The 14,295-nt window shown below is 42.4% G+C and overlaps 1 protein-coding gene across 3 annotated transcripts in view; it reads left to right on the top strand.

Moving 5' to 3' along the window:
• Positions 1 to 14,295, top strand: part of rbms3 (RNA binding motif, single stranded interacting protein) — a 382,296-nt gene that overhangs the window by 336,581 nt on the left and 31,420 nt on the right. For all 3 annotated transcript variants that reach the window (XM_049601753.1, XM_049601755.1, XM_049601754.1), the window contains one exon: positions 4,251 to 4,301. In XM_049601753.1, the coding sequence (XP_049457710.1) occupies positions 4,251 to 4,301 (51 nt within the window). The remainder of the gene's footprint in view (positions 1 to 4,250; positions 4,302 to 14,295) is intronic.

Here is a 14,295-nt window from a genome sequence, read left to right as displayed (position 1 = left end):
TCTAAACATCAAGAGGCACTGCCACTGTGCCCTCTCGCTCAGACACTATCGTTTAACATCGGCTCTGTTTGGTATGCAGAGACAGGCAGACGAGGATAGTGAGCAAGAGAAAAGAGATGAAGGATAGATGGGGAAAATAGAAGGGACAGATGGAGAGAAAGACAACTAGGGAGAGGAGGACGGATAGTACGGGTGGTGGTGATGGCGATGGCTCGGCTGGGTGGGGGGGGGGGGGTGTTGCTGAAGGTTGCTGTGCCCGTCTTTGAGGCACGCTTGATTAAAACTCTGGTCCAGTACCTGCGGTGGAGGGGTAGGGGAAAGAGGAGGAGGGAGAAAAGTGGGCCAGGGCGCGTCTCTAATCCGCTCTCGGAAGGCTTCCCAAATTGATTTATCAAAAACAATGGCCAGGCTTTTGAGGAATATTAATCCTCACAGTTTCAATATCGGGCAGCTCTGCCACCGCTTCCTGTAATATTGCCCTTCAGCCAGTCACGGCAGGAAGGTGAGTCCTTCATCTTCTGTTCAAGTACAAAGAGACAGAGGAAAAAGAAAAGGAGAAGACAAGCCAGGCAGCCACATACACCAGACAAAAGGAAATCGCTTCCTTTTGTGATGATAACTATTGCCTTTGTAATGAAATCTCAAGGTGCATGGAAATGACTGCATATGCCATTCCTTCTTTTATGTTTATGTTGAGTGGATATTTTTGAGCTACTAGTATAGTGGCATTGATTTATCAAATCTGCAAATGACCCATGCCAACAGCAGTGTTCTGGTGTTCTTTCAAGCCTGCCTCCGGTGAGCATGAACGATGATTGGCTTTGTTTCCTGGAAAAACAGCTTTGATGATCCACATGAGGGGAGCCAGCCCAGGCCAGATCACCACCAAGATCTCAGCTAGTGCCGCCAGCCAGCCGTGGCCTGGTTTACATCACTGGCTCTGCAGACTGGCTCACAGGCTGACTAAATATGTGACTGGCTGGCTGGTTGGATGTGTGGCTGGCTGGCTGGCTTACTAACTAGCTAACTGGCTGACTGTTTGGCTTTACGTGTGACTGGTTGGATGGGTGGCCAACTGGCTGACCGTGCAGATGAGCAACTGACTGACCGGCTTTTTGGCTTATTGGCTGACAGGCTGTTTTAAACGGTAACGCGAGCTGTAAAGTTCAGCCAGAGGTAGGGAGCCTCTTGGGTCATGCATATTATACCATTCACTAAAACTAGACGTACTGTAGCTTTAGAATTACTGTTAGAAAAGTCAAGTCTCGATCAGACAAGACAAGTTCTCAGAGGCAAAGTCTCCTTGGTCTCTGAATGTGGAATGCTACATTCAGGGGCGCACTAGGAAAGGCTAACCAGGCAAATGTTAGGGCCCCCCCAAAAAACTGGCCACTCATTTGGCATATTTTGCAATGACAAGAATAAACCCCCGTAAACCTCCCATAAAGGCACTATACAGCGCACCTCTGCTGCCCCCCAAACCCCCTAAGCAGAGCCCCTTCTAGCTACCTTATGACAGCTGGATACTGTTAGTAAGGACAGTCAGCGAGCTACCCATAACTGTCCTACCTACAACCTTAGGTGTAACCATCATCACAATGAAATTGGACCTTGATGGGCTTCTTTGCCTGGGGCCCCCCTAGAGTCAAGGATCGCCACTGGCTACATTAGAGCATTTTCTATAGACTAAATCACATTTGTTTACAGTAAAGACACAATGGTTAGGTCTTGTTGTGTTTGGGGCTGCCAAGTAACAATAAAGAGAAGGGTTTGAGTTTTTCACATTTACATCTGCAAAGACCAAACATGCTCAAAGACAGCTCTTGACTTAGCATCTGTTATTTCAACGTGTATACATCGCAATCATCTATTATACATGTTTGATGCTTTCATATAACAACACTTTAAAGGTCCGGTGTGTAGGATTCATGAGGTTATATTGGCAGAAATTAAATCTAATGTTTTCTTTGGTGTAAAATCACCTGAAAATAAGAATCATTGTGTTTTTGTTATCGCAGAATGAACCATTTATATCCTCACTCAGGGAGTGGGTCCTCATCCACAAAGTCTGCCATGTTGCACCACCATGTTTCTACAGTAGTCTATAACAGACAAACTAAACACTGGCTCTAGATAGGGCCATTTGCATTTTCACATCTGCTACCGTAGTTAGCAACCTCTAAGCGATTGGCAGAGTCAGAAAAACACTGATTTTTTTAACATGAAACTGCTTTATTTAGAGTTTATACTCTATTGAGAGTGTGTTTTGGAGAGGAGATCTCTGGGGATAATCTGACTTTCAGTAAAACCTCCTGAACAATGAACACTGAAGGAAATTTTCAATCTCACCACTAGATGCCACTAAATCCCTAAATCGTAAACATTGCTCCTTTAACTAACATTAAGTTGGAGACCTGGTTTGCTTCATGTATGTCCGCAACTTACATCCAATTTCCATTTTCCAATTTGTCTAACCGGAAATGATTGTTGTTGTTATTAGTGTTATGTCATAGTGTTTTGACTCTTGATAGCACTCTGCCTGTTGCCAGTTAATTTTGTTATTGTTCTACATTTGTACTAATGGGCCATCATTTCCATCAGAGGGAGAGGCTTTACTCTCTCAGCAGCCTGAGCCATAGAGGCACACACTGCATATTTCTTCTGTCAAGTTGTGGTGCAAAAGTACAACAAAATTTAACTTTGAACCCAGATACGCTGAGCTGACCTCCACAACACACGTCCAATCATATTCAGACGCTATGAAAATGTTAGAGCAGAGAAGGCAGTGGAAAAGGTTATTTTAATTATTCCTTGAGTTCCCAGAGTTCTGTAATTGCCGACAGTGTGTACAATGGGTCTAATCTCAATCACATTCACAAGCTCTGTCACAACTGTATGCTATCAGTTTTGAGGCATGTCAGATGGTGCATGGTGTCTGGTAAATCGCAGCACTACAATGGAATTAGCCAAAAGCAGTAAATATGTGTTTAGCATTAGCATGACACTAGCTCTCTAGTTGATTCTGCGTCATTTCATGTTGTACTGTGATTGGTTTGTTTGCAAACGTGGGTTGTAGCAGTAGTTGCATTGCGGGATTTTGATTCTAACTCTCTGACGCTGTTTTGTCTTTGGTCAGCAAAGCACCAAATTGGCCGTGAGTGGACTCTTCTAAACAGCTTTTGATTCATAACCAAAGATTTGACAACGTTTCATTCACGATTGTCAACTTTCCTCTGGGAAAGCCCAAAGTGGCACAGTATAAAGAGGCCTTAAGTCTGACTACAGTCTAAGTCTCTTTGTTGAATCAATCACATGATGGTCATGCAGTATCTTGCATAAAGATAAGTGATTAAAGATAAGCTTTCTCTGTGTCTATCTGCTGTCCCGTTCAGCTGGGGAGAACAAATACTGCCATGTATAAACAAACAGACTTGGCTTCATGTTATAGAACATCGAGCTTGTTTAGGTGTGGATCCAAATCACGCGTTTGGGTTGGCACAGAGGATTGATTGCTCTTATAGCAGATTATTCCATGTTTGTCTTTGTTTAATCTAATCATTTTACCAGGATCAGTGGCCAGCCTGTGTGTTTGTCTGCTACAAGCTGTCTAATTCCTCTCTCCAGCACATCTAAAAGCTCTGTTTGTTCCTCCATTCCCTCAGTCTCTTGATCATTGTCTGTCACTGTTTCACCATCTCTTTACCTTTCCCATCCACATTTGTGAGTATGCATGTCTCCATATGTTTTCCTCTGGTATTAGCTTGGCATACCTCTGAGTTCTCTCCACCACTCTCAAAGTCCTCTTATTGTATTCTTTTAAACCTTTAAATAATCCTACTGAAACATGTTCTCTCTAGCTGTCTGTCCCTCGAATTTTCACAATGTTTCTCCCCTCTTGCAACAGCACTGGGTACGGCATTAATAATATTATTATAATAGAGAAGGAACCTAATTTATGGGCTCCTTGCACAAGTCATACTGTTGGCAATAATGAGAAGGCAGGAGGGAGATTTGCTGCCTCCAGACTTTCAAATTCTTTCTGTAATTCTTTGGCACAACTTAATCTGTGTAAAGTTCAGCCATTTTGGTGCATTAAAACCATTGCAATCACTTTAAAACCTTCAGACTCGAGAGTATTTGAACATATTGTGAATATTTGAACAGCGTTTATTGCTTTATGTGGGATACCACTCGGATCTTACTAAGATTGAGGAAAATTTATATTGTACATTTTATGTGTCTCTCCTTAGGTCCAGAGTACGTCATGGATGCCTCATCAACAATATGTTATGCAACCTACAGTAAGTACTCTACCATTCACCTGAAGTAGCTGCCCTTGACTCCCCATTGGGGCCCACCTTTAGCTGGAAATGTATGTAAAATGGTTTGCCTTCAGTTTCTCCTCTCTGCAGTGTTTTGCCAGAGTTGTTGAAAGGCTTTAGAGGGGACTCGTTAAAAGAAGTTCATTTCACGTTTGTGCTGAAAATAGTTTACAACATGGAGGATTTTTTTTATATTTAGGGCAATGCGACTGATCAGAAAAATAGATTCTGTATGGAAAAACGTTTAAGCCACATTCTTCCTTTGCTGCAGGTCAAATGTCAAACCAGCTAAATTGCATACATGCACATGCCATTTCAGCTCCACATGAAACTTATAGCTAAATGATTGCACCACTTTTGTCCTGCAGTTACTATACACAGCTCTATGAAAGCATATTATCCCATTCTGATAACCACATGTTTCCGTCATTCCTAAGTATACAAACACATTTCGTTTTATTTTTTTTGGTCAGGAGTTTATAGGTGTTGGATGTGCCAGGAAGCAATTCGGCATCATTTACTAAACCGCAGCACAATACAGATGGGCCGTGGACTGTTGCTCGGGGTTACCAGCCCAGACAGCAGACAGGGAAAAATTAATATTAATTAGATTAAGTTCACAGCACTGTCTGCCACAGTAGAAGATTACCAAAATTGCATCCAATGGTGTGCAGTCATTCCACACTCTCAGAAATAAAGGTGAAGACTAGAACATACAGGGTTCTTCGGCTTGTTCCCATAGGAGAACCTGGTTTGGTTCCTGGTAGAACCTTTCATAGACCGAATCTCAGTGCCTGTTTACAATAACCTCTGGGTAGAAAACCTCCTTGTCACATACATACCATGAAACAGCACTTAGCTAACGCTGCCTTAGTTGGTTAGTTTTTAGCCACCTGAAACACAAAGAAAAATCAGTTTACGTGTACATTATATTTACCTTGCAGTCTCAAAGCTCTTTCCATTACTGTAGGTAACTGAATCTCAAAGCCACCAGATTCCACTGGCAAAGACAGTCATTTTAGAACATGGGAGTTGCTGGCCCACTGCTGCTTTGATCAGTTAGTGTGTGAGGTAAAGCGGTGAAAATATTCCAAAGATAGTGTACACTTACACTGCTATTGAGTATTTTAGGTGGGTCTTTTTAGGTGGCTAAAATACGTGTTGCTACAGCCTCATCCACAGCAGTATATTGCTTAGCTTCCATGCCGGTAGTTTTGGTTTAACAAAGATGCTAGCAAAGCAACACAGTAATTAAAATACGCAGAGCAGAAACATCAGATAGGTCAGACCACTGTGTTAAACTATATGTCTTTAAATGTTACTGTTACAGATGAAAATTACAACAGAATTAAACAAGTTTGCCGATTTCACATATCTCATCAATTCGGAACAATAACCAGTTGTCTACCCAGAAGCGTTAGCCCGAAGCCACAATGATTCAGTCTATAAAGGTTCCACCTGGAACCTTTCCGGGGGGCTCTACCTAGAACCCAAAGGGCTGTACCTATAACCATCTGTGAAAGATTCCACCTAGAACCCCCCTTCAAGAGGCTCTATAGTGAACCCTTCTGTGGTGTAATGGTTCCAACTGGAGCCCTTTCAGGTGGTTCCATCCAGAACCTTTCCACTGTCTATAGGTGATAACAAGACCACAGCCAAGGGGTTCTTCTAAGAACACTTTTATATTCCAAGGGTTTCATCTAGAATCTGCCCGGTGCTGCTCTAAAACTAGTAATTGACGACATTACCCATAGATCTCTCTCCCACTAACCATGCTTTTAGTTTAACAGTTTAGCCCGAGGCCAAGGGAGCCACATCCAGCTGCCTTGAGGCGGCCTTAAAGGTCACAGCTGATGTTGTCCAGCCCAGCCCACAACACTCCTGGTTCAAAATCACAGGGGGTGGAGACTTTGTGAAATCACTACTGCCTTTACCAAGGCAATGGCCCAGTAGGGTTGGGAACCGAAACTTTGCTACATGTGAATGACCCAATACAAAATGCCAAGTACGAGGAACCTGGAAGAAAACAGGATTTCAGTAGACCATGTGTTTTTATATGGCATGAAGTAAGGTGCAAAGATATCAACTATGGAGGAACATAAGTAACATGAATTGATGGAGGGATTCTAGATACATTCCAGATACGAAAATACTATTTGAAACATGGGTAAACATTTAGATATTTAAGGGTAAGGATCTTTTAACGCCAGTGCTTTCAACAGTCCTTGAAAGACTCTTCAAAAAACGGTTCTTCAGAAGCAAATGATTCTGGGTAGAACCTCAGCCCTTCCAGAAGAACCCTGTTGGAACCCTTATTTTTAAGAGTGTAGTTGAAGTATAGAATATTGTTTTTCTTGGAGTCCAGAATTTTGTTACTATGTCATCCAGTCTGCAAAGAAAGTCCACACTGATGAGTTATAACTATTTTCTTTATTAGTAAAAATCATATTTTACTACTTCTACTAAAATTAAATGATGTTTTGGTTTTTAGTCAGACAACAAATATGTCTTTAAAATTTCATTAGAGACTCTAATAGTCCACAGTATTTATATCCACTTCTTGGACTCATCCGTAACAAACCAATAGTATTGTTTGGAACACATCCCAGATTTGCCTCCCTAATGTTGTGGCAACAAAGAGCATTAGTAGTTTAGTAAATTGTTTTAAGGTTGAGCTTTAATTGATCAGAGCTCCACGAGTGTTCTCGTTTTGTTGCTTCGAGGTTTTTAATCATTCTGCCAGAGGCTTTATTGTTTGCTTGAGGCTTTTCGTGGCCCCTGAAGCACATTCAGTGTGCGCTGCTCTTCATTGCTCTGAACCAGGCAAGGGCACATGTATTTGATTCTTTACAATCGTGAAACGGTTTCACTGTTCCACAGACAAAAATTAGCCAAATAGACATCTTATTTAAGTGTGCTGCACTACAGTGCCCTGCAGTGCAATACAGAGTGCACTTCGGGATTTCATACAGTAGATGAAAGCATATTATTGTAAAAGTGTGCACTGCTACTTAGAAGTGCATTATAATATAGAAAAGGAGGCATGAAAATATTGTATAACTTTACTGATGCAGACGTCATTTTGTCTGTGGAAAAGAGATTGTATCCCTGAGGGTAACTTGAGTTATCTTTTGCTGAAGTAACCTTGGAAGAGCATGAAAGAGGAAGAACATGGCCAGGATTATACCGTGGTCATGTAGCCCGCTCGTAATATGGTCATAAACTTCAGACTCTCTTGCCATTCCATGAATTTGTCGATTTGTCGATTTGACGACTTCTGCTTCGGCCTTTACCGACATAAGTTCCTGAATCTCGTCATCTCTTCAGTTAGACGTTTACATTTCATTACTCTCAGATGTTTGTTTTCTTGCGGTTTCACATGAGCCTCATGATAGAAACTTTATCAATTCATGCCCACTTGCTTACTGTGAATTCTCCTGACAATTACCTGCTCTGTTCACATGGGCTCAATCAGACATTACACAGACTCTGTACTAGGGGGCTGGCAGGATGAAGTCTGTTTTATGTCCAGCCCAACTGATTTGGACATTTGTGTTCTCACATACTGTTCCTTTGGATAATGTCTAGATAATTCACGTTTGTGGTGCTTGTGTAAAAGGGGCTTTTTTTGTTATGCCATTTCTTGCGTCATTCAATTATGTTTCCCTCCGCAGTTAGTCAGTGTTGTTGTTGTTGTTGTTGGCAGAGTTAACCAAGAGGGCAAATGTTAATAGCCACCCGAAAAATAAAATCAACCACTATTTTCTTTTTTTCTTACTACTTGCAAATGATGTGCAACCACGGACATGTCAATGGCATTGTTAGCCTGAGTCAAAAAGACACCTGCTTGCGAGTCCCTGTGATCGAACAAATTGGGAAACACTGGACTCTGCAGCTGATGGTCCAGCACTCACTCACTGGAGGAGTGCTCAACCAGCCGCGTGGCTCCCCGCTGTGGCCATTTACCACTCAGTCCTACCCATCCCACTTCCACTCCCGCTGTGGGACAGTGAACATGTAATCTGGTCGCAGCAGGCCACCAGCCAGCCAGACACACACACACACACCACACCCAGCTGCAGCTGCCCTCCAAGCCACTCAGTTTGCCTTTCAGCCGCGCGACCTCCTGCCTGTCCTACGAGTTTCTAAACTCACCTGGCCTTCTCCTCTTCGCCGCAGCTTGCTACCTTTCAGTCAGGACTGCACTTTCCTGGTGACACTAGTTTCACACAGGATTAAAGTTAGCACGCTAACAAGCTAAGTATTTTTCCTGCTGCTGCTGCCTGTTGTGAGAGTGACAGTGTCATGAATTGTCATATTATACATTATAACAAAGTAAAGGACAACTGCACAGCATGAGCAGTGCTGTGTACCTGTGTGCAAATCTGTATGTGTATATCTCTGCAAACATGTGCACATAAACACATCTCTCTTTACATTTAGCCTATACCAATAAATGTGGATATTTCAATGCACACACCATTTTCTTCATCTTCTGGCATCTTCTCAGACTCTCCAGTTAGGTGTTGTTATGGTTTGTGTGTCAGCACACAGACAGACCATACACAGCCTCATCGTCTATGTGTAATTGTTTGACTGATACATGTTTGTGTGCACTGTATGTGTTATGTAGAGCCATATGTGTGGTCCATACTTATTATTCCCAGCCAATCTGTACGGCTGCCTGAGGACCATCCCTCTTCCAGCATTATGTCATGAGGCCTCTTGGAGCCATTGGCAGTAGCCACTAGCCAGTAGCCACATTGTACTCTGGTGTTCATCTCATCATGCCTTCATGCCAGAAGTAGCCATGTGGCCATGTCATCCCCATGGCCCCGTCCCCATTGTGTTCCAGTGGCTCTCTCTGTCACCAAACGGCTGCTAGTTGCTAACCCCAGCTGTCACTGCTGTCAGTGGATCATAGCTACCAATCTGTCTCCATTTATGACCCGGGCTCATATCCGCTACCAGCCACATACACAGCAGACCGCCTCTTACACACACACAGCCTGCCACCAGCTCAGTGAATCACATCAAATTACCCAAGCATGCTAGCTTCAAGAGCTCGGGGGTCTACTCAAAGCATTAAAAACCAATTGATTGTGCTGCAGTTTGGCGAGCCCCACCACGTGTCGCGTGTTAAACCAATGGAGCGTTGTGCAATGGCGCTCCTGGTGTCCGGGGCAATATGGAGGCGGTCAAGCGAAGAAGAGGAAGGGGTCACAGCAAGCCAGTCAGATGTCACAATAGAAGAGATACATGTGTGTGTATTGTAGAACACATATCAGTCAGTCCAATGGTAAAATTTAGCAGTGAGGCTAAGTGGAATGTCATATTAGAAGCATAGTAGCAAGCTCGGTCAAACCATTATGGATATTTAACAGTGGAGGTTTTAATGAGAAACAGAACATTGAACCTCTGTGAGGCCACCTGAAGTCCCTATTAGCAACACATCAGCCTAGCTTGGTTAGCAGTAGGCCGATAACAGAAAAACTTTAACAAATCACTTAACAGTTATAACTGAAGAGTGTATACAGTTAATGCTTCAACAAGGGCAACAGTGCCAGATGAAGAGCCACACATGGTAATTTTGAATCTGGTATGGCATTGTGGGATATAGTGTAAATTCTATGAACACTGGCACTACAGAGTAAATATATTTTCACACTCAGAATTCAGGTGCTTAGGAATATGGTGGACAGTAAATGTAGTGCTAGTAAATAAGGGAAAATTTCAGACACAGCCTTATGTTGCGTCAGAAAGTGCTTACTCTGCACTACATTGCCAATATGTGTATTATCATTCAACATACTTTTGTGTAAAGAAACAGCAGCATGCATCTTTTACACACTGAGCTGTAATAACCTTGTCACTTCCTGAGAACCTCCTTGCTGGTCGGGGTCTCGTAACCATGCCAACCCATTCCAACCTCAGCTCAACTAAAAAATAATTAAAGAAAACAAAGTGTGAACATTTTCGTCTACAGCATTGCATTGTGGGATATTCATGCCAACGTAGGGTCTAGTGTTTGCATGCTTTAATATGTTATTGGCAATACCTTGCAATTCACATGCTATTGGTTAGGTTTCCAACACACTAAAAAGTCCAACCTATACTAGGTTGGACTTTTTAGTATGTTGGAAACCTAACCAGTTAAGTGTATTAAATAGCATGTGAGTATGAAATTTTGGACGCAGCTTTAGACACTGATGAAAACAATGTTTCAGATCCAAATTCTGTATCCAGCTGCAGGATATACCCATATATGTACATATATGACATTCAACTAATATGTAAGGCTAAACTGTTAAATGCTAACATCTGCAAAGATTGTATGTGGGATCATACATGCTCAATAACATTCTCTGGTGACGTACACTGGTTTTGATATTCCATTGAAAGCTACAGTAGTGCTTTTTAGGCTAATTTGGAGTTATCTGTACTTTCCACTCCTCTTGTATTAATGCCTGCCATGAAGACAATCATGATACATTGTCTGGGTGAGCAACTTCCACTGGCATAGAGAACTGAAATTATCTCCTGGCCTTAAAAGTACACTGGCTCTCACTAGGACAAATTTAGCTTATTTGTAAATGTATTTAAAGGGTTAAAGGCTGCAGCTGATGCTGTGTTACTGCATGGTTTTCTCTATTTCAGCCTCCCAGTAAACTCCTTTAAAAAAATTGTGTCAAGCAATAAGTGGTAGGAAGTAATAGATGATTTATTGAATGGCAGTAAATCAAACTGTGTTGACGTTAAGAGCAACTTGACCCAGAGTTTGATTATTGCACAGTAAACAGAGAGCATTGCAGCTTGCACCGCTTCGGCAGAGGTGTTTGTTTTTATCTGACTAGATTAAGTTTGACAAGTTCATCCATACAAAACTGGACTTCATCCCCGCAGAGGGGCCGGCACTTTGTTAGCAGGAAGACAGAGAGAGTGAGGAGAGAACAGTTTTCAAAATTTGTTTATCCCCAATTAATGGGCGAGATGCACTTGGCGTGGAACTTGATAGAAAGTGACAGTGTTTTTTAAAGTGGACAGCTAAATGAGGTTGCAGCTTGTTCTTTCAGGCGTTGTTCTTCTTCCTTTTATTCCCTCTGTTTATCACTTGTCTTGCCTTTCTCCTCTCCGCTCACACTGTCTCTCAGATCGTCTAATGCTGTGCTCTGTTTGGCAGTTAGGCATGGGATGTCAGAACAGCATGACCGCTTGCCTTTTGTGCTCTGTTGTTTGGTCAGTGCTACAGAAGTCAGCAGACCTTGCAGACGGGAAGAAAACTGAACAACTAAATGCCCCAAAACACAAATACACACATGCAGCTCACACTCAGATGCACAGCTGCCTAAACACACATATTGTTTTTAGTGCAAAAACACATTCTTAATGGTAAATCTCACTTAGGTCATCAATCACGCAGAGAGACTCTCAAATTCACTTCATACTGCCAAGGAGTGCCGGGGTAGCTGCAGTGCCAGCCAAGCGCAGCATTGCTGTCTTTCCCCATGACTTATCCATCCTCTTTCTTTTTCTTTTCCTCACTGTGAACTGTATGTGCTTCAAGTGTGTGTATGCTGGAATGCATTGGCTCTTACACACTGAAGGTGAATTATTGAATTCCTCTCCGTTGCACCCCAGCCAGTTCTCCCTGGCTCTGGCTTTGAATGGACGCTCGCTGGGCCTCTTAGAATTGAACCATAACTATCTGCCCTCCTCGGATAGGGGTGAATCGGTGCACTGTGTGATACCCATCTCCCCACTTGACACGAAAAACGTTTCGCAGATTCAGAAGGGGAACATTATGTCGGTCTCATGGATTTGACTGGCGAGGCAGAATTTGAGACGGGGCTACAGTCGTCCTTGAGTTGCTCTCGCCGCTCTTTCTCTCCCCTCTCTTATCTTTTTATCCCTCTCTCCCATCCTCTACTTCTTTCTATACATCTCCCTCACTATTCTCCCTGTTTTTGTCTCACTTCATCCCTCCTGCCTCTCTTACTCTCACTCTCTCTTTGCTACTGCCCTTTCAGAGTACAACTGCAGCTACTGTGCTGCTGCCAGCAAAAATCGTCTGTTCAGGGTTAAAGTTGCATTCATATAAGAGAGATATTGTTGCAGTGCCACGGGGTGACTGACGGAGAGATTGAGCGGCTGCACTTTCACTATAAGCTTTTGGATATTACCTCGAGAAATGTTGCGATAGTAGCAGAAATACGTTTTGAGACAGGCTTTATTAGCTCACTTGCTTTTTTTAATTGGATTTCTAATCTTTTTTTTTTTTTTCTTTTGTAAATCGGGTAAATATTCTGGAGAGATCCTTGAGTGTGAAATGATCCATTTGTCTGCAAAAGGCAGTCAGAGTATGGTTGATCTGAGCGTGGAGAGAAATGGACCTCCCATGAAGACATGACAAATACTGTTATATGCTTCATCTAGCATCCTTATCCTCTCTCATGTGCACACACACACACACAGTCCAAATCCATCCAAATATCCTCCTCAAGTTAGTGGTTTCTTTTTGATAATAATCTCATTATTTTGAACATTTTAAAGTCACAATTAGACATAATAGGGATTGATTTAATTTGTGCACAACAAAGCAAGAGCGTTGCCACCAACACTTTCAATCAGGGCAGATTAGTAACATATGTCCCCTTATTTTCACCTCTAAATCAGAAAGAGCTTTAATGGACAAGTATTTTATTTTTTTTATGGCTCCTTTAGACAGCAAAAGTGAAAGTAAAGCAGTCACGCTATATTTGTGCTATATTTGTATTTGTTGTCTGGCACCTCATCACTACCTTTTTATAAAGCCCTGACCTCACCTGAGCGCTGTGGGGGTACGCACCCATAAACGTCCTGAACACAGAAAATAAGAAACTCCAAGCAGAGGGCAGGGTCTCTGCAGAAAAATACACCACCCACACTAGTGGGTCATAAGTGATAATTGAGAGGTATTACTTCTGTACGAGTCTGTTCATTGTTTCTAGATAAATCCTGCCTTGTTTACATTTAAAAAACAGTGAGTGATTAGACTGTGAAATATCCATAATACAATAAATATGAAAAACTGCTCACACTAACTTGTTTCATTTTCAAAGTGTTGATATCAGTGGGAAAACATTTTATTGTAATCCACTCAGCCTCCTCTGAGATACTGCACATGATTGACAGACAAATGAATCAATAAGTGGCAGGAGACCGATCCATCATCCCTCTTGTTGTCATTTCATTGTGGAGGACAAATAGTAACACAGTAGATAAACATCTTAGCCAGAGGTGAGACATCCTTCAGCGGCGTCTTGCTCCACATGCTAATCTGTTCACATGCATTGTTGTGGCCCCTCAGCTGCTTCATTCTCACACTAACGATTCCCCCTTTTCCCTATAGGTTCTTGTCGGGTTTGCAATTAAGCTTTTCATAACCGTTAAAAAATGAGATTTCAAATTTACACATGATGGCGAAGGCCAAGATAAGCTGCTATCTGCGTCAATGTCAACTTGTGAGGCTTTGTTCATTGCTATTCATCAGTGCGGGCTGCTACTTCTTGGCTTAGTCTGTGGCACGTTGTGTCTTGTAGACAGACTGTTGGTAATAGCAGGGCAGCCCTGGTAGTCTCTTAGCCCCAAGGAGGGATTCAGGCTGCAGATTAGAGTGAAAGACCCTCGATGCTGGCTCCCTTTTTGGACTTACCTGCAGAGAAAGGTGCCTGAGGGCGTCTGAAAAACTGTGGTCACAGTCGAGATAGGTAAAGGCAAAGTCATGGGTGGTAGTGTTAAGCACAAACACAGAACAAGATTAATGACAGCACGTACACACACACTCAGATGATGCAGGAACATATAAATATGGATTAAGGACAAAGGCATAGACACACTATCCAGTAACTTATGTAATTTTTTGGCTTCTAGGGTTACGTTTTCAGTACCTACAGGTGGGTAAGCTTTTAGTATTTTGGGTCCCTGGCATTCTGTG

This window comes from Epinephelus fuscoguttatus, linkage group LG17 (assembly GCF_011397635.1).
Source record: "Epinephelus fuscoguttatus linkage group LG17, E.fuscoguttatus.final_Chr_v1".
Classification (NCBI taxonomy): domain Eukaryota; kingdom Metazoa; phylum Chordata; class Actinopteri; order Perciformes; family Serranidae; genus Epinephelus; species Epinephelus fuscoguttatus.
The sequence above is the reverse complement of the archived record's forward strand: the minus strand, read 5'-3'. Positions and strand labels throughout refer to the sequence as shown.